The sequence below is a fragment of the Phocoena sinus genome, chromosome 2, assembly GCF_008692025.1.
Source record: "Phocoena sinus isolate mPhoSin1 chromosome 2, mPhoSin1.pri, whole genome shotgun sequence".
Lineage (NCBI taxonomy): Eukaryota > Metazoa > Chordata > Mammalia > Artiodactyla > Phocoenidae > Phocoena > Phocoena sinus.
This window is the reverse complement of record NC_045764.1, coordinates 163,638,926-163,664,911: the sequence shown is the minus strand read 5'-3', so window position 1 is coordinate 163,664,911 and position 25,986 is coordinate 163,638,926. Positions and strand designations below refer to the sequence as shown.

Below are 25,986 nucleotides of genomic sequence, written 5' to 3'. Positions count from 1 at the left end.
GGACCGTAGACTGTTCTTACGGGGAGTAACAATCTACTTTTCTGAGCGGATGGTAGGTACAGACTTTCAGTTTGTCGTCTTCAGCATCTTTTCAATGCCTTTGAAAGCAAACGAAGCTCTCCATGTGGCTCCAGCCATTCCCTCAGAGAAGGGAAGAGCCAGGCAGAGCGAAGGGAGGCCTGAGACCGGGCTGGCCTTCAGCAGGAGCTGCTCCTAATTTTAATTCCTAATTTTAATTATTACCCTCATGGCATATATAATTGCAAAAATTTACTGATTAGCCTCTAGAAGCATTATGTAAAATATAATTTTTTTTAACGGGTTATGTTCTGGTTAGAAGATAACATAGCACTACAGCAAAACAATGATGTCTTCTTTCTGGTAAAAAAGAGTCGCTACTCATCCAGTCCAGCCAGTGCCTCACCTAGGCTCCTTCCACAGTAAAAGGCCACAGACGGGTTCAGGGCTAGACCAATGCATCAGTCAGATCCAGTTGGGAGACAGAAGCCTCACTAGGTACTCGAATAGAGAGACTTCAAAATAAAGAACCATTAACCAGGTAGAAAGTTATTAACCAGGCAACTGGAAGGGTAACAGAGAACTCAGGGTATCACGGAGGAAACAGTTGTAGGAAGTAGCCACATCCTCTCGGGTGAGGTTGGAATGACTGCCTCTCAAAGCTGGACCTCAGACCTCAGAGGAGGGGCTGGGGCTGGGATCCAGACCTCTTAGGAGGTACCACTGAGCTGGGCTGGAATCTCTGAGCTCAGAGGAGGGACCCGTGGAAGGACCAGAGGTATCTCTGAGGAGAAAGCTCCTGCTAGGGCGCGTACCTCTCAGGGAACGTGAAGAAGTTGGGTCTCCAGTATTGGAAGAATCACAAACTGGATTCAGCAGCTACTATAGGAATGAACTGGCGCTGCAGAGGGGAAGAGGCATTGCTGGGGTGACGCAGGAACAGGAAGCACACAGGAAGGAGCGTGTCCCCTCTTCCTCCACCCCCTTCCCAGTCTCTTGAAGGCAGAGCCAGGAGTGCTGCAGAAATGTGGCTTGCCCCAGCCCAGCCTGCCCCAGCTTACGAAACAGTACAGTAGTCTGGGGTTGGGGCTGAGTGACAATAGCTCATAACGTCTGTCCCCCTACAAAAGCACTCATAGTCGAAGAGTGACCTTCCTCGACGTCACAGGAGGTTTAAGCAGAATCATTTCAGTGAAATGTACAACCGCAGTTTGCAGAAACTAGACAAGTTCCCACTTGCATAAATAGAGATAAAGAAAACCATTGTGCATTAGCAGTCCATTATCCAAATACCAATTCTGCACTTTCCACCTCAGTTTAAGAGACATTAGGGAGAGGAATGTCGCAGGCTCTGGAAGATCAGGGACCCTTGCTTATAATACCTTTGCCCTCTTTATGGCCCAAATAGGAGGCAGTGCGACACTTTCAGGAAAAATGAATATAAACATAGCTAGGTGGGTATTTGCGGGAGACTGTGTAAAACCCATTAAGAAGTGTTTGGAGGGGAGGGGGGGGATCTTGTTTTGCTTTTTCACATTCATTGCAATTGCAATTGTTTTAAATTTGGCCATTTGTCAGGTGAACCTAAATTCAACTAAGGTTATAGGGAAAACAGTCCAGCAGAGAATAGAACAACAGCAAACGTCGTCCGCCAGACCACGTGGCAGTGACCAAGGGTCCCTGGGGGTGTTCACATGTTTACAGGGGTTGCTGTCCCCATCAGTTCAGCTGGGGCTGGCAGGAGGGCCAGAAAGTCATTAGCACCCCCTGAAGACCTGCTTCCTACCCTGCTTTGTGTGACAGGTTTTCTGTGTGATTCTAAGCAACTTCTCCTTAAGTGAAAATATTTGTCTTTCAGGGATTTTTTTTTTCCTCCACTGAGTGGCAAAGGCCATGTTTGTTTGTCTTAACTCTGAAACTGTTATTGACATAGATGAAGTGTTACTTTTATTAGCTGATCATTACACAGCTTGTATTTGCTGGGTTCCTTTGCATATAATTATGATGTGTAATCTCCTTGTAAGAGTATCTGTCAATAGCATAATTGACTTTACAGTGTTGACTTTTTACTCAATAACCTCAGGGATCGGCCCATCCTTCGACATCGGAAACCTGCTTATTTTTAAATTTGCTTGGGCAGAGTGCTCAAGACACATTTTCCTCAAAATAACTGCTCCCACGTCTCATAGTTTTATGCCCGTGTCTTCTGCTGCTTCTCCAGTGAAATTTCTTGCAGAGAATACACTGAATGGGGCAAACAATTCTAGTCCAAGAAGAACTGTTTCTGGAACTCTTGGGAAATGGGAGCATAAGACTTCTTACATTCATAGAATTATGGGCTGCTTCCCAGGTACAGGCCATAGCACTCTCCTGGGTCTGAGCCACCTTGTTTTCGACTCTTAAGGCCTTTTGACCCCAAGTGACCTCTCAGGTGGCAGAGAAAAATTAAATGTCCAGGGCTTGCCAGAGGATTGAGAGAGAACTGGTGGAAGGGCCATCCTTCGTATGTCAAGAGAGCCCAGAAATTGCATGCATGAACTTGGGAACCAAGTTTCCTGGGTCCATGGCCTGCAGCTGTGTGACCTTGGGCCAGGTGTACCTGGGCTTCTCACGAGAAAACCAGCACCTGCCTCATGAGTTATTAGGATTAACACACAGTTACATGCCTGGCGCACAGTAAACATTATACAGGTGTTCAATAAATAAATAATTAGGAAAACAAACAACCCTATTCATAAATGGGAAAGGACTTGAACAGACTTATGTCCAAAGAAGATACACAAGTAATCAATAAGCACATAGAAAAATGCTCAACATCACTAATCATTAGGGAAATGCAAATCAAAACTACAGTGAGATACCACTTAACGCCCATTAGGATGGCACTGTCAAGAAAACAGGAAATAACAAGTGTTGCCAAGGGTGTGGAAAATTGGAACCCTTGAGCACTGTAGGTAGGGTTGTAAAATGGTGAAGCCACTGTGGAAAACAGGATGGCAGTCCTCCAAAAATTAAAAATAGTAACTAACATATGATCCCTCAATTCCACTCCTGGGTATACACCCAAAAGAATTGAAAGCAGGTTCTCAAAGAGGTATTTGTACATCCATGTTCATAGCAGCATTATTCACACAGTAGCTAAAACGTGTAAGCAACTCAAGAGTCCATCAGCAGATGAATAAACAAGCAAAATGTGGTGTATATATATATATACACACAATAGAATATTCAGCCTTAAGATGGAAGGAAGTTCTCATACGTGCTACAATATGGGTGAACCTTGAGGACATTTATGTTGAGTGAAATAAGACACTCACAAAGACGAATGCTGTATGATTCCACTTATATGAGGTACCTAGAGTAGTCTGGTTCATAGAGAGAGAACGTAGAATGGTAGTTGCCAGTAACTATGGAGAGAGGGAATGGGGAGGTAAATTGTTTAATGGGGACAGAATTACAATTTTACGAGATGCAGGGTTCTGGAGATGAATGGTGGGGATGCCTACACAATGTTATGAGTGTGTTTAGTGCCACTGAAATGTATGCTTCAAAAGGGTTAAGATGGTAAGGTTTTTTGTTTGTGTATTTTATCACAAACTTTTAAAAAGGAAAAAAAATGAAATGAGTAATGGGGAGAGCCTTATGGATTCATCCAACCTGCCCTCCACAGACCTCCCCAGGCCCCCTTTCTGGGTACCTGAAGCTCAGTCCCAACCCCCAGAAAAGGCTTTAGGTTGGGCTTCTGTGCCACCTTGAGGACAGTGCACATTTGTGGCAAAGCCATGGTTTTGAGGAGTCGCGACAGTAGTCTAAACCATAGCATGTTGTAAAATTATAAGGAAGCTCCATTTGATCACCACCTAAGGCTGCTTAATTTTATTTGGATCTCTAAGAACCTCAAGTGAATACTGTCCTTCCCGTGGAACAGGAAGCAAGTCAGAAATAAATGGTTCTATACATACAAAAGATTAATATGTAAGGTCCTGTCCATATAGAGTCACCGGGAAAACCTATGTATCAGCTTTAGATCTACTCCTTGTCATTCTCTTTGTCTTTCCCTTGGAGAAGGTGTTTGTCACGGGAGTTTAGGAATCCTGCAACCTTCAGTTTTAAGATAGGGTGGGGACCAGTTATACAACTGGAGGGAAAGTTTGCCACTGATCTCTTTCTTTTGTATTGTATTTTGTTTTGTTTTTTAAAAACCAAGTACCTGTCAGATTTTATCTTCTGAAACCATGGTCTTTGAAGGCAATTCTAAAACTCAGTATGAGGTTATGCTTAGTGGTGGGAAGGAGAGGAGGAAATATTACTAAAGGGAGCGGTTAAAGGGAAAAGGAAAAAACAGTACCAGGAGGGCAAAGGATGCACAAGAGTTCCTACTCGGCTGCCGGCTCGGCTTTTTGTCTTGACTTCTGTCTCTTCTGGTCCAGAAATCTAAACAATGACCGGCAAGTTCCCTGCGTAAAATTTGATCAGCGTTCTGGAGCTGCTCCTCGTGTTTCAAATCAATGGCGTTGGTTTGAAAGTCCAGGCGGCTTTTCCTATTGTATCTAAAAATCATCTGCTCTCCCGGTATGCAGAACTGCGCCAAATACAAAACAGTTCATAGAGGAGAGTTTTAGGATCATTCCTGTTGTGTTCTGCGATCTAGTACAGAGAGGGAGTCACATTTACCTCAGTCTTTTAAGGGGACGATTTGCAGCTCATGGGAGAAAACGGTGCTCCTTCCTGCCCCCGCCCTGGAGGTGACCACTGAGACAGAAGTCCTGGAGTTGTTGAACCCATATGCTTCCTGGCAAGGGCTACCCAGCTGGAGCAAGCATCAGAGGCCCCTGTACCCATTATCTGAAAGATAACCATAATCCCAAGTTTTGTATTTACTATTCCTAGGTTTCTAAAAGTATTTTTGATATCTGTAAATACTGTATTTAGTTTTGCTTGGTTTTGAGTTTTATATAACTAGAATGATACTATGTCTTCTTTCCAACTTGCTCTTTTTATTCATTATTAAGTTTATTTGGTTTGCTGCATATAGTTGTAACTGATGATGATTTTCATGGCTGTATAATATTCCCGTGGCTATACCACAATTCTTTTTAAGACATTTGAATTGTTTATAGTTCTTTGCTGTTACAAGCAAAGCTGCTGTGGAAATTCCCGTACGTGGCTCCAGTTTCATTTAAGATGCATGTCCGGGTGTGGGAATTGTTGGTTTGTAAGGTATGAACATGCTCAGCTTCACCAGGTGATGACAGGTTGTTTTCTAAAGTGCTTGTGTCCATTTACACTCCTACCAGCAGAGTATGGTACTTCCCGTTCCTCTTCATCTTCACAGACATTCGGAATTGTCATACTTTGCAGTTTCAACCAATCTAGTGAATATGTGACGGTATCTCATCGCATTTTAATTTCCATTTCCCTTCTTACTAAAGATATTGCACAGTTCTTCATATATTTAATTGGCTGCTTGAATGTGCTCTTTGATGGATTGCCTGCTCAACATTTTTATTCATTTTTCTATCAGGTTGTTTCTCTTTTTCTTATCTTTGTAGGAGTTCTTTGTATATTCTGGATATTAATCCTTTATTGACTATATATGTTACTAATAACTTTTCTAAGTTTGTGGATGGTCATTTCACGGTCCATAATAATGTCTTTTGATGAACAGAAGCTCTTAATTTTCATGCTTAGTAATCATTTTGTAATGAAATCTAGTGTCTTTATAAAGTCCCTGTTCCAAGATCATATGGTCTTCTATAGGTTTTTTCTAAAAGATTTTAAAAGTTTTTCCTACTCATTTAAATCTATAATCCATCTGGAGTTAATTATTTGTATACTGATTTTTTTCCAGCAACCTTGCTAAATAAAATAAACCACCTTAGTAACTTTAATAATTTATCTGTAGATTCTTCTATGTATAACATTATATCTTATATAAATAATGGTGTGGATTTTTCTAATTCTTATGTCTTTTATTTTTCCTGTCCTATTGCAGTTAGGACCTCTGAGTAAAAGTAATAGTAATAGACATCTTTATATTGTGTCTTATTTTAAAGGGAGCTATGTTATTGATGAACAAATGATAGAATGTTCGTTATAGGTTTTTTTAGGAAATATACTTTATCATAACAAAAAAAATTCCCTTTTTGGCTTGCTGTGATACTTTATCATAAATGATTGTTGAATTTCATCAACGAAATGTTTACATCATTAAGGATAACTATAAATTTTTTTCTCTCATTGTTTCTTTTTTTTATTTTTTTGGTTTTTTTGCGGTACGCGGACCTCTCACTGCTGTGGCCTCTCCTGTTGCGGAGCACAGGCTCCGGACGCCCAGGCTCAGTGGCCATGGCTCACGGGCCCAGCCGCTCCGCGGCACGTGGGATCTTCCCGGACCGGGGCACTAACCCGTGTCCCCTGCATCGGCAGGCAGACTCTCCACCACTGTGCCACCAGGGAAGTCGATCGACCCTCTCATTGTTTTTTACTTGGTGAATTACATTATAAATTCCCAATTTTGAGTAAAATCTGCATTTCTGATATGCTTATGACACATTATATTTTTTACATATTGCTAGTGTTGGTACGCTGACCTCTTAGGTATGAATTTTACATATTTGTCCATGTCCATGTTTCTCTTGTGCTATTTTTATCTAGTTTTCATGTCAGGATTACATTATTCTCATGTAATGAGTTAAAGAGTATTCGCTATTAGATTCTCTGAGATTAGGTAAGATTGGAATTATCTATTGCTTAATGTTTGATGGAACTTACTTGCAAAACACTGTGGGGCTGGTGTTTTCTTTGTGGGGTGATTTTTAACTATTGATTTAATTTCTTTAATGATTATAGTATAACTTATTTTTTATTTCTTTTTAAATTCATTTTGGTAACTGTAGGGATTTGTCCATTTCACCTGTTTTCAAATATGTTGGCATAAGGTTGTATCTATTCTCTATTTCATTGATTTCTGCTACTTTATAATTTCCTTTCTTTCTTTGAGCTTATTCTTTTTTGTTGTTTGGTCTGGATTGGATACTTTTATTTTAAACTTTTCTTCTTTCTATATAAAAGTTTAAGGTTATAATTTCCTTCAAACTACTGCTTAGTTTCATCTATAAGTTTTGATACCTTTTATTTTCATTATTGTTACGGGTTCAAAGTATTTTCTAATTTCCATTTTGATTCCTTCTTTGACCCATACATGTCTTTAGAATTGTGTCTTTAAATTTTCAAACCTAGTAGGAGATGGTTATTTCTTTTTTTTTTTTTTTTTTTAAATTTATTATTTATTTTATTTATTTATTTTTGGCTGCATTGCATTCCCGTTGCTGCGCGCGGGCTTTCTCCAGCTGCGGCTCGTGGGCTGTAGGCACGCAGGCTTCAGTAGTTGTGGTGCACGGGCTTCGTTGCTCCGCGGCATGTGGGATCTTCCCGGACCAGGGCTTGAACCCGTGTCCCCTGCATTGGCAGTCGGATTCCCAACCACTGCGCCACCAGGGAAGCCCGGTTATTTCTTATTTTTGCTTTTAGTTACCTCTTCAACATTGATTATTAATTATAATACATTGTGGTCAGAGAATTGACCTGTAAGATACTGCTTTTTTGATATTTGTGGAGACTTGCTATGTGGTCTAGTAGTGTATATCAGTTTTTATAAATATTTTGTGTGTTCCTTCAAAATAATATACCTCCTCCATTATGAGCACATGTTCTATGTATGTCCATTAGATCAAATCTACCTATTAACCATATCTGTGTGTGTGTTGGGAGGGGGGTGGTGGAGGGACAGAAGGAGGGAGGGAAGGAGATGTGGGTTTGATCATTTCTCCTTATAGCTCTTCCAATTTGGGGTGTATTTTGAAGCTATCTTATTGGAGGTCTCCATGTTTAGAACAGTTATATCTTCCTGGTGAATTGAACCTTTATGAATGTTTAATGACTCTCTTTATCTGTAATAATGATTTTTGCCTTAAAAATCTATCTTATCTGGTTTTAATGTAGCTACACCAGCATGGCACGATGTTTTTCCTCCTTCTACTTTTAACCTTTCTTAATCCTTATGTTTTCGGTTCATCTCTTATAAGCAGCATATGGCTTTTTTAAAAATCTGTGTTAATGATCTTTACCTTTTAATGAAGATTTTTAGCCCATTTTAAATGACATATTTGGATTTATTTCTACCATCTTAGTTTGCATTTGTTTGTCCCCCCTTTTCCAGATTCCTTTCTAACATTGTTTTAAATTGATCACGATTCTTCCACTCCTCCTTCCTTTTACCCCTCTTCTGATGGTTTAGAAATTATATATATTTTTCTCTTCTTTTAGTGTTGATCCTTGAACTTTTAACATGAATATTTTAAAATGTGTAGAGTTAATCAGTATCTTTAACCTCCTGATCAATACAAGGCCCCTGGAATGCTTTAACTTCTGTTCTCTCCACCTCCCAAATGATATGCTACATTTGTCTAGGACTTTAGTTCTATTTCAGTTTCTCTTTTGTTTGTTTTTTTTAAGTCAGTTGTTATTATAGTCAGCCCTCCGTATCCACAGATTCTGCATCCATAGATTCAATCAAAATATTTGGGAAAAAAAGAATTCCAGAAAGTTCCAAAAATGAAAATTTGTTTGCCCTGTGCACCAGCAACTATTTACATCGCATTTACATTGAATTAGGCATTATCAGTAATCTAGAGATGATTTACAGTATATGGGAAGATGTGCGTAGGTTATAAGCAAATACTATACCATTTTATATAAGGGACTTGAGCGTTTGCAGATTTGGGTACCTGTGGGGGTCCTGGAACCAAAACCCCACAGACACCAAGGGACGACTCTATTGTATTGTCTGGTCAATACCTGAATACATTTTCTTTGCTTATCATTTTTTTTTCTTGCATCTGAGACCTTTCTTCTTGTTTTTATTTTTCATTTTTATTTTACAGTGGAGTATAGTAGATTTACAATGTTGTTAATTTCAGGTGTACAGCAAAGTGATTCAGTTATACATACACATATATCTATTGTTTTTCAGATTCTTTCCCCATGTAGGTTATTACAGAGTACTGAGTAAAGTTCCCTATGCTATATAGCAGGTCCTTGTTGATTATCTATTTTATATATAGTAGTGTGTATATGTTAATCCCAGCCTCTTAATTTATCTCTCCCCTCCACCTTTCCTCTTTTGTAGCCATAAGTTTGTTTTCTAAGTCAGACCTTTCTTTTTGGATCATTTTCTTTTTTTTTCCTGAAAAATATTCTTAAGAAGTTCCTATAGATGAGTATCTGCTTTTAATTAAAGTCTTGAATTTTTGTCTGAAAATATATTTATTTTGCCTTCATTCTTAGACAATAGTATTATAGTTTGACAGGTTTTTTTTTCTCTTTCACTTTGAGAATATTGTTCCACTTTCATCTGTGTCACTGGTTTTATCTTAATTGCTACTTCTCCTTAGGTAATGTGTTTCCTTTCTACTCCTTTTTTTTTTCTTTGTATTGTCTGTGATGACTATGATGTATCTAGATATGCATTTCTTTTTATTTATCCTCCATGGGACTTGTTGGCTTTCTGAATCTGAAGATTGGCGACTTTCATCAAAACTGGAAAATTCTCAGCCATTTTCTATTCTGGGATTGGATCTTCCCCATTTTTCCTTTCACCCTTGAACTCCAGTTAGATTTATATTGGATCTTCTTACTGTGTGCCATATTACCCAATCTCTCTTCCGTATTTTCAATCTCTTCATCTCTCTCTGCTGCATTTTCTATCATATCTTTAGCTCCATCTTTCAATTCACCAATTTTTTTTACTTTTTTTGTTTTACAACTCAATTACATTGAGTTTTTTAATTTCAGGGATTATATTTTTTCAGCTCTAGAAATTCTATTTGATGCATTCCAAAACCTGTCTGCTTGGTTTTTAATAATCCAGTCTTTCTTTCTAATATTTGTCAATTCCTTCTTTTATTTTTTTATACATAGTTTACATTCTGTGCCTAATTATTGCAATATTTTCAGACTTTGCAGTTCAGATTCTATAGGATGTTTTTTCTGTTGTCTCTTTATGTTGGCGTATTTCTTTTGTGTTTAATGATTTTTTTTTAAATTGTGAACATATGTTCCTTAAAATCTTATCTGTGGGAATTCTTTGTGGCCTGTGTTTAAAGTATGTTCTTCCAAAAAGGGTTTGTATTTTCTTCTAGTAGGCACAATTGGGCACTTGAAACTAAATTTAGCTTAAGGTCTTTTGGTCCACACAGTAGAATTCTGGCCTCATACCCACAAGACTTCAGGCTTGTGGTTAAAAATTCTCAAGGGAGGCTTTTCTTGTCTCCAGTTCCATCTGGAGCTGAGGTCAAGGCTGCCTTTTATCCCCATTGTCTGCCTGTGAGGGGCAGTTATTTTTCCCTAGGATCTCATTGAAGGCGTCATCATTCAAGGGTCCTAGCTTTTTATGTGGCATTTTTACATTTATACGTTTCTAGTGGCCTGTTTGGTGATTTTAGGTTATGAGCTTCTACTTGAATGTTTGATTAAACTTGATATACAGGAATCCTGATGGCCTCAATGTGGCTTGCTTTCTTCAAGAGAGCATTTGCTTTTAAAATTTCTGCTGGTAGCCTGGGGACCAATGCATCCAAGGCCACTTTAACCCCCTCAAGGGGCCACAGAAACCCGGGGGCTGCCAAAATCAATCCTCCTGCCTCTCCCTCCCCCTAAGATTGGGCTCTTGTCCCAGGGCTAGAGGAGGCATTTGCTTCATGAAAACCCTGCCTTTCTTGGTTGCCTACTGCTCACGCTTCAGATTCTGTCCCGTTGTTTTTTAGATTTTTGTCTGTGTGTGTGTGAAGTTCTTTTGGTACGTGTGCATTTATGTAGAGCTCTAAGAGTACCCTTATTTTCCAGGGAACCCAACAATGGCTCAGAAATATGTTGCTGCCCTTTATCCAGTATCTTTTGTATCATAGTTAGAAGAATGCCTTCTAAATATCTCCTCTGCCAACTGGCTGGAAATGGAAGCTTCAGGTCATCTCTTGTCCTCTGTGTCTTTCTACCTACAGTCGGTTTTGGACAGAAGCACCGCACTTCGAGTGCTGCTTCTATAATCCCATTAATTGCACCTTCTTTTCACAGTTGGCAAAAGACCAGTGTTCTCAAGTAAATCCCTAAGGAGGACAACTTCACCCTCAATGCTAGCTAGGTTTAAAACCACCAGCTCCGGAGAGAGAACCCTAGTACACAAGTGAAAGGCGGAGACAACACTGATGAGATCAATACTGATGATACGATAATGGAACAAATCATGAACCCGTAAAGAAACCCAGCAAAATGTCCATGTCTGATCAGAAGCTATCCCTTAACTTGTTAGTTGCAAGCGTTGCTCATTGTCGGCCTGAACTAATGTGATTTCTCACCTTTTATGTTCAGTACTTCCTGCCCACCCCCCCCCGCCAATTTGACGAGAGAATGAATACCAGGTTTTTATTTGAGGTGAATAACATGTGGCTCTGTGGCATCCTGGTGGAATCAGGTGGCTTCAGTTTATGCTCGCATGCGCGTCGTGAGTACTGTTGCATAGAAACTCAGCTGAAACTGAAAGCTGGCAGGCATTTCAGATGTATTGAGTGTTCATTTTAATGAATGATTTTTAAGGAGGTGGTTAGAAATCCCCCTTCCAACATGTCCAGGTTGCCTGGTTTCTTCTTTTAAAGTAGTTGGTTCCCCGGAATGACAGCCCCTGCAGCAGGAGGTCTCTGACACCAAGTCAGTGCAGCCAGCATGTCCCACCATGAACAACATTGCATCGAGTGATTAATAATTGAAGGAGCTTGTCGCTTCCTGCTGAGCTTGTGTGTAATTTATGGATTATGAGCCCATGCTAAAATCTCAGGGAAAGCTAATTGTATCGATATCAAGTGTGAGAGAGATGTATTTATATTTTAATTCTGACTCCGTGAAGTTACGTCTGTGTACCTGTTTTCATCCAGAAATATTGTCAAATGGTAAGTTGTTTCCTGTCTTCATCACAGTAAGCTTGCTTCCTGGGGGGGACGGAGACATTTCAGTTTCCTGCCTGAGCCGTCTTTGAGATCTAGCAGGGCCACCTCGGATGAGTCACGGGGCTCCCTGAGTTTATTCTATTTGTCTGTCTGTGAAGTGGTTGTGTGGGGCCAGCGCTGCAAGGTGTGGGTTGTGGAATCCCTGTTGACGTGCAGTGTGTTTCCAGGAGGAACCAGAGACCCTGCACTGCCCAACCTTGAGTTCATGAGCTAGGGAAGTGATTTGCTTCTCTCTTATCCTTCACTTCTATGATGCCTTTAAGAAGGTCTCAGTGTGATTCTGGTGTGTCTTGAGTGCTTCTCTCATGCTTGCTTATATCCTTGTTTTTTTTTTTTAAGTATAGTTGATTCACAATGTTGTGTTAATTACTGCTGTACAGCAACGTGATTCGGTTATACTCATATATACATATTTTTAAATATTCTTTTCCATTATGGTTTATGCTTGCTTATATCCTTGAAAGAGAAAGAGAGAAAAAGAAGTTCTCAGGCTCAGAACATTCCCTCTTATGATAGCATGGCACTGAAATGTACCGTTGCTTTCATTCTGGTGTATTTCTCCCACTCCTCTACCCTGCACCCCAAACATTTTACTTAAAAATATGTTTCACCTGTGGAAAAAAAAGAAAGAGAAGCACAATGAACACCATATATACCTTTCACCCAGATTCACTAAGAATTAGATTTTTGCAACACTTGCCTTTTTCTTACTCTTTTGCTCCCGGAATTCTCTCCCTCTCCTCTCCCGCTCCGTCTCCCTCTTCATACGTGCTCAGAGATGTATCAAATTCTGCTTAACTGTGGTAGTGAAGTGAATCATAAGGCCCATGTTGTTAAAAAAATAATAAGGATTCAGAACTGAATTGATTTTCTAAAAGCCAACCATAGCCCAGTCAACTCATCCAAGTATAGCTGGGTTCGTTCAGAACCCTTTTAGGTTAGTTCAGTAGACTAATTATTTGGGGATTTCACAAGAGTTAACCTGCAACAGCAGCAATCCTGAGAACCGTTGTACGGGACTTTCATTTTCGTTCACTTTAATACCTCTTCATAGCTACCTGTACAATTTATTATATTTACCCAGTTTCATGTTTGGTAATACCTCACAGGAATCTTTCCCTGCCCACTTTTGTGCATCCAAGACACAGCCAAAAAACAGGAAGTCTGCAGAAAACGTATCGCAGAGACCATACCCCAAGGCACAGGGGCTGTCGGTACAGGCAAGCCCGTGAGGAATTTGTCTCCGAGCCTCTTCCCTCTTACTTTATGCTGCATTCCCGTCAGCCTGCTGACCTGGCCTAGAAAGAAAATGGGACTGCTTGGGGCAGCAGAGAGAGCTCTGGGCGGGCAGACAGCAAGAGAGGGGACCGTGTCAGAATTCTCAGGCACCCCTAAGAGCCGTCTTCTGTGCTTGGAACTTTTCATTTTATCGTCACATAGCCCCATAAGACAGATGAGGAGCCTGTAGAAGGTCTCACTAATAAACAGTGTTGGGATGTGAACCCCAAAGTCTGTCTGTCTTGAAAGGCAGGCTGTTTCTATAAGGACTTTGGGGAGGGGGTGTCGATCTGGGATCACAGAGTGCAAGACAGCTGCTGGGATCCTTCCGGAGCCTGCTAGGACTTTATCATACAGATGCACACGTTGTAACTGTCACGGTTTATTGTGATGATCTTAAGGCATCTGGCAAGGATGGAATTTTGATAACGGCCCTCATGAATTTTGCTGGTACACATTATGGGGGCGGGGGGTTCCTCACCACCAGCTTAAATTTTTTTTTTTTTTGGTCAGATAATCTAAAATTGAACATTGGGCTCTTTATTTTTTTTAATTTATTTATTTATTAATTTTTCATCTTTATTGGAGTATAATTGCTTTACAATGGTGTGTTCGTTTCTGCTTTATAACAAAGTGAATCAGTTATACATATACATATGTTCCCATATCTCTTCCCTCTTGCGTCTCCCTCCCTCCCTCCCACCCTCCCTATCCCACCCCTCCAGGCGGTCACAAAGCACGGAGCTGATCTCCCTGTGCTATGTGGCTGCTTCCCACTAGCTATCCACCTTACGTTTGGTAGTGTATAGATGTCCATGCCTCTCTCTCGCTTTGTCACAGCTTACCCTTCCCCCTCCCCGTATCCTCAAGCTCCACCAGCTTAAATTTAACGGAGCACCAGCAGGAAGGAGATGCCTGCTACACCGTTTACACCAAGGACTCGCCTCGCCTCTTCCTTTCTCTTTGGCCTGCAACAGGATCTCCCTGAGCCTCGAGGCCCACGGGGGTGGCAGGAGAGAAAGGGAAGGGGCTCCAGACTGACTCTCATTGGAGGGCCCACCCCATAGCCTTTCTGCCGGGGCCGCTTCCTCAGGGAGTGTCTGGGAAGACGTGCTGGTGGAGACCCACAGCCATCTCCCCAGACTTCCTACTCTCTGCCAAACAATCCCATCTGCTCCGACACTTGCTCGGTGTATCTGTTGTGGGTCCACTCCGTGCCTGGCACAGTGCTAGCCCCTGAGGACAGATCAATGACTGGGCCCTGCCTTGTGGTGCTAACTCTTTAACGGGAACCACCGACGCTGGACATCACCACACGATCACAGTGATGGTGGGAAGTGCTGTCTATGGAGGGAACGTAGGGTGCTTACAGTTGGGGCTGTGTAGGAAGGAAGAATGTGCCCATCTTCCCAAGATCTAGAAATATATTACCCGTGGATGAGTCTACAGGAAATGGGGCCAACATGGTACAGTGGAACATTCTCCTCCCTGCCCAAAACCTCCGGCCCTCCCATCCAAGGGCAGATGCCATGTCTTCCACAAACCTCCTTGTGCCCTCCCTCTGCCCCCTCCAGCTGTAAGTAACCCTCCCCACCTGTGCGTATTCATCTCTGATCACTGCCTCTTATGAACACCTTCTGTGTGCCAGGCACCATCAGAACTACAGCTACCGTGCAGACAGGATTGGTGCTCATTCCACAGAGTGTATGGCCGAACCAGGAATAAGCATCACCGTCCTTGCCGCTATGCCAGGCGCTGGTCTAGGTGCCGGCAGGCGTTCGCTCACATCCTCAGCCCAACAACCCCGTGAAGCAGGGGGCAGGTACTATACCCACTTTGCCAGTAAGGAAGCACAATGGAGGTCAGTTCACTGCTCAGACATGTGGACACAATAACATGATCAGAGGTGTGATGGGTGCTGTCGGGTCCCGATGGGAATATATAGCAGGTGACCTAGTTGTAGGGAAATCAGAAAAGAGTGAGAGTCAGTCTGATGATATTACGAAGAGCTCAAGCTTAAGACTTTGGTTCTCATCCCAGCTCTGCTACTCATTAGCTGTGTGGCTTTAAGTAAATTACCTGACATCTCCAGACCTCACTTCCAGCATCCGTAAAATAAGGATGCTAATATAACCACTTTATAGAGTTAAACGCAATCATCCTTGCAGACACAGCAGGGCGCCTGGCAGGTGGTAAGTTTAGTAGATGGTAGCTTATTGCTGTCTCGTCTGTGATCTAACCATGACTTGCTTCTCTGTTCATCTGTGCACGTTCTTGTGACAGTCTGGATTTGATTCCACCTCGGATGCTCCCCCCGGCACCCTCCCTAAGGCCGTGCATTTATATTAGGTGTGCAGTGAATATTTGTGGAATGAATGAATGAGGGAAGGGACGCAGGAGTGAGTAGCTGTCACCACATGGCAGGTATCTCTTTTTCCTGAACATCAAATTTAGTCCTCCAACAAAAGGCTCCTACCAGAGCCGCTTTAGAACAGAGCGGGCTTTTTTCTCTGAAGTACCCAGCCAGCATCGCGCGGTGTTGATGGGTATGTGAAACCAAGCACAGCTTGGTTTTTATGGTTTAATAGAAGAGACGGCGCTTCCTCCGCTGTCACTTCAAAAGAGTTGTTTTGATGTCTCAGCTGTACAACCTGAGTGAAAATGTCAGTGATAGGAGGTAAGCAGGGAAGACGGAGGTGTCGGGATTTGGGACCCTGTCTTCAAAGCAGACCCACCTGTTGGGGCATCGCCGGATTGGATGTCAGAGCGTGTGCTGTGGCAACTCAGTGCGCTGCTGGGTGTCTCGTCACAGGGGTTTAATCCGTGTCCGTTCTTGTCTCCCCTTCCCCGCCCCTCTCCCCACCGCTGTCCCCGCCCCGCAGGAATGGCCTCACCAGCTGCCGGATGCGGACTGAGAGCGAGCCTTCGTGTGGCTCCCCGGTGGTCAGTGGAGACCCCAAGGAGGATCACAACTACAGCAGTGCCAAGTCCTCCAACGCCAGGAGCACCTCTCCCGCCAGCGACTCCGTCTCCTCCTCCTCGGCCGACGACCACTACGAGTTTGCCACCAAGGGGAGCCAGGAGGGTAGCGAGGGCAGCGAGGGCAGCTTCCAGAGCCACGAGAGCCACAGCGAGCCGGAGGAGGATGACAGGAAACGCAGCCCGAAGGAGGCCAAGGATGCTCTGGGGGACAGCGGCTACGCGTCCCAGCACAAGAAGCGCCAGCACCTCGCCAAGGCAAGGAAGGTCCCCAGCGACACGCTGCCCCTCAAAAAGAGACGCACGGAAAAGCCCCCCGAGAGCGATGACGAGGAGATGAAAGAGGCGGCGGGGTCACTCCTGCACTTGGCGGGGATTCGGTCCTGTTTGAATAACATCACCAATCGGACGGCAAAGGGGCAGAAAGAACAAAAGGAAACCACGAAAAATTAAAAACAAGTCACTGATTTGTTTTGAACTTACGGCCATTTGGTTTCAGCACGTCAGGAGATTTCTAATGATTTGTGGCAATATCAGCAATTTATTATTATTTTTTCTTTTCTTTTTTTTTTTTTTTTGGTTTGGTTTTCTTTCTTTCTTTCTTTCTTTCTTTCTTTCTTTTTTTTAATTTGCCCCCCTCCTTTGTTTTGGACCCTTAAGAATTTTATGTTTAAAGGAGATTGAAGCCATAGAACTCATATTGACACTCAGCTGTTTTACAAAAGCTTTTCATTATCTGAAGACAAAACCGAAAAAGCCAAAATTACCATTGCTTCCTCCAGCTTGTCAGAAACCCGTGGCTGAATCCACAGGGACGGCAACGATAATGCCACGGGGATACACATCCGGCACTTAGAAGGCACGTGTGCAAAGTAACCATCGATCAGGCCCAACCTTTAGGTTTAAAAGGTCAGGATGCGCACCCAGTTGGGTTCGCTGAGTGAATGCCCATAAGGCAACTGAGGAGAAGGAAGGAGGAGACCCAAGCTCGAGGCGCTGGGCATCAAATTGTGCCAGAAAACCCTTGGCATTGCCCCAAGCATGCGGTGCAGGGGTGGGTAGGCGGTCACCAGTCCTCTGTGCTTCTTAACCGTGAAGCCTAGTAGCATCTTCCGGGGTGGACACTGGACCATTCATGTTCAACAGGTGTCAGTGACTCATGAGAAGAAACTGGGTCAGTTTTTAGTGATGTTGCTAATCCTTGAATTCTGTTCTACATTAAATGAAGAGAAGGTTCCACAAGCCATAAGCCTGAAGGTTGGTCCTGCACACCCACGCGTGCACACACAGACACACACCACACACACACACACGAGAGAAAAAGAAAAAAACTGATGCAAAAAACAAGCTATGTCTTCTTAACTGCCCAAGTGAAAATCAAGTTCCAAAAAATTACAGTAGCTGTTAACAAAGGAAATCATGGTACAAATCTTTTTCTGTCTGTCAAAACCATTTGATCCAAGTGAAAACAAGACAAAACAAAAAGCTACAGAACCTGCCATTAGTATTGTGGTGTATTTTTAAAAGATGAAAGGCACATTGATGGACAACTAAAGTAAAACATGGCAAAAAAGAAAGGAAAACAAATTCCTATACTGCCCTCAAAATGGAGTTTGCAATTAATGTCAGTCAAGGTTCATCTTTGCGAAAATCAATGATTTCCACATTCAGCCAGTGTAGCCAGCAGAAATTTCTGATCCACAATGCATGGAATTCCTTTGAAAAAAGACAAAAAAAAAGAAAAAAAAAAATCACAAAAACACAAACTTTTTTTATTCAAAAATAAAGTTCTTGTAAGGTAAACAATGTATTTAGCATGAAGCATGAATTATTTTCATATAAATATAGAAAATAGAGAAAAGGCTATGCCTCTAATTTTTAAGCCCTTAGGCTTAGAGGTTCTTTTGGTTTTCTTCTTTTTTTTCCTTTTATTTTCCTTTCCTTTAATTTTTTTCGTTGTTTTTTTTTCCCCCCTTTTTTCCAATTATTTTGCTTTTGTTTTTTGAAGCAGGTGTTTAAGGTTTAACCTTCTTCAGGGACAAATTCTGACTGTTGGGGAGCTTACTCTGCAATACAAAATCTCTTCATGTTCTGGTAGGGCCTGGATGGTGGAGCTCTGCACTGCCTTGTCTGCACTTCAGCCCCGACCCCCTCTGATTCTCTGTTGAAAAGTGTGTCCTTTCTCTTTGTCTGTACATGTTTACCGTGACGCAATAATTTGAGGGCAAACTTAGTAGTGAGTGTGTATGATAGAATCAAGAGAATTATGGGACGCTGACTTGAGAAAACCATGACCATGATTTGGTTTCGAGGAAAAAGGCAGTGAATAATTATGCAAATTCACCAGGAGAAGGGGAAACACACTAATGGGCCTTATTGGATGAGGGTGTGAGTTAGGGTACACGTGAAGGAGGAAGTGACACGGGTGTTGGAAGGACCAGCCCCAGATGTTTTCCCGTGACGCCATCTCATGGTGGGAAGGAGGGGCTGGCCGTCTCTACCACCTGGGCACACGAGCCAACCTGGAATGAAGCCCACCTAGATTGTGAGCGTTGAATCTAGACAACCAGACGATGCCACGCAGACCAGAAACTCCTGTTATCTTTGCCTAAAAGAAATGATTTGGGGGGATCCAGAGGACCCTCTAAAAGAATTTGATCTTCCACCCACATGGAAGGGAATTTTAAAACATAAACAAAAATGCCCACTCCCATGGCTCAAGATACGATGGTGAGGGAGAGGGAGGGAACTGGGGTGATCTTGATTTTTAAAATAGGACAGGGTGGGCCATTGTGGAGCCCATCTGCCAGCACCAGGCACTGTCAGAAGCTCCATCAGCCAGGACGGTGGAAATTAACTGGTGCATCACATTCCTCTGGGTTGCTGATGAGAGAACCTGAGGGGGAAAAAAAAAAGATCTACACCCCTACACAGGTCAGATTCATTACCTGAACCTGAAAACTTCCAGCATACTTGTTCGGGGTGTAGATGGGAATAAGGATGTCTTTTTGAAGTGCTCTGTTCCCTCTGTCTCCCCAAACATCTGACACCCCAGAAGCCATCCACAGCTGTGGAACCTGGGCGACACTTTCTGTGTCGTCACCTGACTGAGCCCGCCTCAGTCCCCCACCCTCACCCCACCCCCAAGGTCAAATTCAGACTTCCCTCCTGAAAGACAGAGGTAAACATCCAGGACTGTTTCTGGCAGGGGATTTCTTCCAATTCAAACCCCACCGTGGGCTGTCTCCCCTCATTTCCTTTTTCTAAAGGAGCAAAGGCCTCTTTTAGAAAATAATAAAATGCAATGTGTGTGATTTACTTTTCTGATCTCTTTGAGAAATAGATAAATATCTTATAAAAGTGTGTTCTTAACTCCAGAACCACTCTTTTTGCATAAATACCTCATCGGGCAGCTTTCTAAGTGTTATTTTTCCCGAGTCTCCCTCAGTCCCTACGTAGGAGCCTCTGGGAGACCTGGGGGAAACTTTAGTGAGGGTACTTTCTTCTATTTTTCTTCTGTTTTTGGAGGCATACACATTATGCATAACCAAAACAATGGCTCAATTGTGTTTAACTTTGTATTTTGATTGTTGAGAAAAAAAAAAAAAGTATCGATGTGTATGTGGCCATTTGTAGTGAATTCATTGCCGAATGAGCTTGTCCATGTCCTTGCCAAGCCAAGGGGCAGGAGGCACCCTCTCTCACCCCCTCCTCCAAGAGCAGTAGAGAATTTAAGCACAAGCCTATTTGTGAAAGAATATTTTGCTCAAGTGTAATCGCTTTAGTCTTGGAATTTCTTCCCAAACGTCAGGTGTTCTTTTAGCTTCCAAACTAGCCTATGTACTCATTAGTCTGACAAAAATTGCCTGAGCACCGTTCAAGGGGTGTGGTGTTTTTGCTTTCATTTCTCCTGCTGGGAGAAGTGGCGTTTCATGTGTCATTCCAGTATCTCACATACTCACGTGGGGCAGGGGGGAGGGGAAAATGGGGAACTATAGCAATATTTGAAGACGCTTTTGGAAAACAAACGTGAACACATCCGTCGGCACCATGACATCTACAGTTACTTGCTGTTGGTCCTCGGACACATTTAAGAGAAGGAGATTGTAAACTCTTTTTTCTTAAATGATATACACGTAGACAGTTATTTTTATGCTTCTACAGTTGTCTTTTATCTTTACCTAGTATTATGTGGAAAAAGTTTGCATCATAGATTTTTCCCAGCCTTATGATATACCCTAAGCTCCTACTTCCCTTCCCCCTCTCTAAGCAGTATATATACGTTCAAGAGTTCTTTGGTAAAACTGTCTATCTGAAACTAAAATGAACCCAACCCACATCGAGATGGTGTGAGAAAACCCTGGCTAAGACAGCTGTAGCAGGTTTTAGTCTTGGGGCTGAGTTTTTAGAAGGGATGTGTGGGAGGCTTTTCCTAAGAGCTGATTTTCAGCGTGTCTAGCCCTTGCTAGGCATAGCTGTGAATACCACGGGGCCACTGGAGAGGGCCATCGCACTGAATGGTGGTCTCACCCGGGACGGCTTCAGGCTGTGGGCTCTGTAGAGTGAAAACCGCCCGGATGGCTTTTGCGCCCAGCTCAGTCCTGGGACGCGGCAGGACTGCTCGGCACCAAGCGCTACCAGTTCCTCCTTTCAGTGACCGCCACTCCACGTGTGTGGGCCCTTGGCCTCTGTCATCAAAGGGCTCTCGGAGAAGGAATCAGAGTTATGTACAAGTGATCTACATGGGAGGGTTTTCCATATGGGATTGGATTCAACTCAATGTGACTTCTCTTTCCCTTTTAAACTTGATTCAGGTTGGGACTCGTTTCTTTCTGGTGGATCACAGCTGCCCAGATGTTGCCTTTTTCTTTCTTATGTTTCTGTAGAGGAGTATTTTTCTTTCATCTTCGGGATTTTTTTTTTTTTTTTTTTTTCTTGCCACCAAAAGAACACATTTGAACTCCGTGTCCCCTCTTGATTGTGACTTAACCAGTGTTGACAGTTAAACCCTTTGTGTCGTAGGTCCCAGCTCGAGTACTATATCAAACACTGTTATGCACATAACGCAGCACTGTGATCTAATTTAAATAATACTTTTTTATTATTTATACTACTATATATAATATACATCAACACTTTTGCTATATAACCTAAGTGATAACCCTCTTTTTAGTTACCTGCCAAAACTCCGGGACTTTGGTTTATATCGCAGTTAACACAGTTACAAAGTTGTAATGGTGTCTTTTTCTTTTCTTTTCTTTGTAACGGAATGTGTAAATCAAAGTATATACGTTGTGTGGTGTTCCCCCTTCTGGAATCCCATGAGGATTTACACACGGCATTCAGTGTTCTGTATAGTCCCGCCTGCCTTTGTGAATTCATCTGTCAACCCCTCTTCCTTTGAGAGAGAGCCGGTGATGGTGGTCAACTCCTGTTCTCTCTCTCTCTCTCCCCTACTGGTTATTCTTGAATTAAGCACAGACTCATCTGCTCCGTTGCTTTATCATGAATATAGCGTGTGACCTTGCAATTCTTCCACAGTTCAGCAAACAAGTGCTAGCTTCACTGACCAAAAATTAAGGAAGGAAAATCCGATTTTTAAAATGATCCATCTTTTAACAGCCGAAACCAATGTGTCTATGGTGCTGCATTTTGCTGTCTGTCCTACTTTTGAAATCAGACTCGGGTGAAAGATCACTTCTGACTTACTGTGATCGTGCCCACAAGTACCCTTCCTGTTCGTTTTGTTAGTGTTGAAATCAAGACTATTTATTTGGAATAGATGCAACAGTGTTGTCCACTGTATTTCACTTGCAGAAGTTGAGAATAGCCTTCCCTACTTTTTGCGAAGAGTTAATATTCCATATTGGATTCTCAAAGACTTCGATATGGTGAATCTATCAAACCTAGAAATTGTCTTTCATCCTTTCAGGACTGTGGCCTGAGTTCCCAACCCCTCCCTTTTCTTTAGATGAAACTCTTAGCACAATTCCAGTTATTTAAACATTCAGCATTTCTTGAGTATGTATGTTGAGACATCGACGCTCACAGCTGATTCAGTAACCAGTTTCCTGCTGTCATTCACACTCACTACTTATACTGCCATGGTAACAATGTGGAAGAAACAAGTATCCGTGTATGTCTGGGAAGCATTATACACTTGTACATTTTTTTATACTCTTGATTCTGTAACATTTCTGAGTTCTGCTTTTGTTTTACAGAAAAATAAATAACAGTGATAAAGCAATCAGAAGACAAGAGGTTTACTCTCAATACTTAGGGTCATGTGACCTCTGGCCAATAGACCTCGATGGCCAAATTCATTTACTAGAGTAATATGGTTTCAAAAGCCAATTTTTTCCGGTATTTTTTCTGTATGAAACTGCCAATATCATGAATAGAAAGGGAGAACCATAGAGGAGGCAGTGATGTCCAGTTGCGTTTGTGTTACCTAGAGGAGCAGTGTGGAAGCAGGCACAGCCCGCCGAAGTTTAGGGACCTGATGGTGTTGCTTTGGAGGCATCCATACTTGCATTTCGCATTCTTCATATGTAATCATATTGCCAAAGACAAACTATTTCATCATTTATTGTAAATAACACTTTTCCCCAGACCTACCATAAAGTTTCTGTGATGTATTGTCTTCCAGTTGCAATAAAAATTACTGAGTTGCATCAATTGAAGAAAAACGCCACGTAGTATTGTGTGCACTGCGTCTCCATATGCAAATGCTGAGCAGTAAAATCATTTATATTTCTTACCTGCACTAGGGTATGTGTTCTGTTTTTTACGGTCTGGTGTTAGAGTCTCCACTGTACTTATCTGTGCCTATCCTCACGCATGCTTCTTTTTCCGTAGAAAATCGCACATCTTTTGCAAATACACAGATTCACAGCCTAAGGGTGGGCTCACCTGTGGAACCCGGGAGAATTCCAACTCTGACCTGAAGAATTGTTGGACAGCAGGCCTCCTGCCATGAACCTTAGAGCTTGTGGTTAAGAAAGATTGTGCCTTTCATTTGGAAATTGTCAAACAATACACTAAAATTATACAAAGGGGCTGGAGCCTGCCAGCCTATCCCAGGTCCTGAGGGCTTCTTAGGATAACTTTCCTAACCCTGAGACTCTGACCTTCCAGGATTTAATCCATCACCACTCAAGGGCCACACACACGCCCTAAGAGGCACGAAGGAGCTGGTTGGGAGAGGAGTGGTTGGGACAAGTAATAGGTCCCAGGGCACCAGTCACCATGCTGGAGGAGTAGAAAGGCTGTTCTTTCGGAGTTCTGGTTCCTTTTGTGATGGTTGTTCTAGTGTACTATGTCCATCTGTAGATCTCACAGTAGCAGCAGCAACCCTCGTAGATCTGGTCTCCACCGATAATACCCTTCTGCTGGACCCCCACACTCACGGGTGTCTTCTAGGTGCCCAGGCTGTACCTCCTGTGGTCAAGGTGTTACTGCAAAATCACTTCTAGTGGGCCTGCTGGAACGGATTCCCAGCAAGGCTTCTCAGAGTGGTCGCTCCAGGATCCAGTATGTTTGCCAGGGTTGCAGCCATGTCCATTTGCACTGTTGGAATCACCTTCAAAGCTGTGGTGCTCCCTCCTGGTTGACAGATCTTCAGTATTTCAGGGGAATTGATTGGGAGGAATAGCAGAAAGTCATTTGGGTCAAATCTGATGAATCGGGTAGGTGACCAAGTTGGGTATGACAATACCAAACATAAAGTGTGGCCACCCACCATAAAAAGCCCATATCAAACATATTTCGTAAGTGATTCTCAAGGTGTCTGAAGACAAGACAGCCAGTTAGATTATCAGAATATCTGAGGGAACTCTGTCAAGATGATAACACCTCCGAGATTCTGATCTGACCTCCGGGGTTCATTGACCATTCCACAGAAGAGAGGGAAAACATCTGGTAGTTGTTCGTAACCTGCAGTGAAGACCGTTTTTTAAAAGACTCAAATATAGGTTCAGAGTATTGTCAGGTGACTGATTTGAAAGGACAGCACTCGCATGTCTCTGAGCTGCTTCTACGTGTGTTCAAGCAGCTTTACTTCCTTACCTTGTATTCACGTGCCTCTCCGTCTGTGTCCTCTGCGCTCATCAAAATGGGACCACAGCCTCCCTCTTCAACTCACTCTCCAGTTCCTCCAAAAGAAGTAAACAAAGGAATGACCAGTGTCTTCATTTTATTAAAAGCAGCCTGGTATAACTGCAAAGAAAGAGGAAATCAAAAGTACTAATAGGGCTTCCCTGGTGGCGCAGTGCTTGAGAGTCCGCCTGCCGATGGAGAGGACACGGGTTCGTGCCCCGGTCCGGGAAGATCCCACATGCCGCGGAGCGGCTGGGCCCGTCAGCCATGGCCGCTGAGCCTGCGCGTCCGTAGCCTGTGCTCCACAACGGGAGAGGCCACAACAGTGAGAGGCCCGTGTACCGCAAAAAAAAAAAAAAAAAAGTACTAATAAAGCTCACACTCACCAGTGACTTGTATTCCGTGGTTTAATAGCAGCATTTGCGATCTGCGCCGTGCATTTCGCTGCGGAACTGTATGTCTAATGTTTTGTGTTTCCTTTGAGCAAAACTACAAGATTCTGGACTCTGCCTTGAGGATGTAATTATGTGCTGGATAGATGCCTCGTTTGCATATTTAAGTAAAACGCAAGCTCTCCTCTAATGTTTAGGTAATCTAGATGCGGGCTCTCTCTGCTACTTAAAAATTCTTCCTGGACAATTGAAAATGGAATATTTTCTGAAAAGATCAGACAACACTGTCTGCAAAGTTGTATGAATCCTCAGGGCAGTGAAACTACCCACCCACCACCCGCGCCCCAGTACCTCAGGGACCACAAAGGCCATTTGGCGTGTTGATGCTGCACGGGTGGGATGAGTGAAGGTGAGCGGTGCTGCTGCCCCTGGCCAGTTTCTCTTCACCTCTTGACTGCTCTGCCTGATGAAAGGAAGTGTTCTGAACTAAGAAGTCACCAGCCTTCTAGAAAGTTCTGAACAGATGAGGGCCATTTCAGAGGGAGTCTGGCATGACTAGGAGGCTTTTGTTTATCACCTGAAAGCTCATGTCTGTCACCCTGCTTCTCAGATCCCCTAGGAATCAAATGGTCTTGTAAGTACACAAACATAAATGTGTTCTGACCATTATAACACCGATTGGGATACAAAACCAGGGGTTCAGGAACTTGGTAAGGACCGCTTTTTTTTTTTTCTTTAACATCTTTATTGGAGTATAATTGCTTTACAATGGTGTGTTAGTTTCTGCTTTATAACAAAGTGAAGCAGCCGCATAGCACAGGGAGATCAGCTAGGTGCTTTGCGACCACCTAGAGGACCTTTTTTTAAAAGACTCAAGTATAAGTGAATAAATCAGCTTATTGGACGTCCACCTCTTCCCGTTGTTTCGTGTGAATAAACCCAGAACGGTGCTTTAAATAATACTCAAACAACGGTATCTTGAGTTGCAATCATTCTGGGGCATTTTGGGATAGAGTTTCCTAATGTTTTATGTTACTCCATAGTAAAGTACTTACAGACCATATGGCTAGATCTCCTTCAAAATGCAGCAATTTATTTGAGAAGAATCAAGGAATTCTATTTTTTCTCATCTGTTACTCATCTCAAAACTGATTTCTAAAAAT

The 25,986-nt window shown here is 42.7% G+C and overlaps 1 protein-coding gene across 13 annotated transcripts in view; it reads left to right on the top strand.

Annotated features, from left to right (window-relative positions):
- The window catches only part of FOXN3 (forkhead box N3), a 409,030-nt gene extending 385,936 nt beyond the window's left edge, over nucleotides 1-23,094 (top strand). For all 13 annotated transcript variants that reach the window (XM_032624078.1, XM_032624086.1, XM_032624088.1 and 10 more), the window contains one exon: nucleotides 16,238-23,094. In XM_032624078.1, the coding sequence (XP_032479969.1) occupies nucleotides 16,238-16,787 (550 nt within the window). In that variant the 3' untranslated portion in view covers nucleotides 16,788-23,094. The remainder of the gene's footprint in view (nucleotides 1-16,237) is intronic.
- Nucleotides 23,095-25,986: the final 2,892 nt, after the last annotated feature.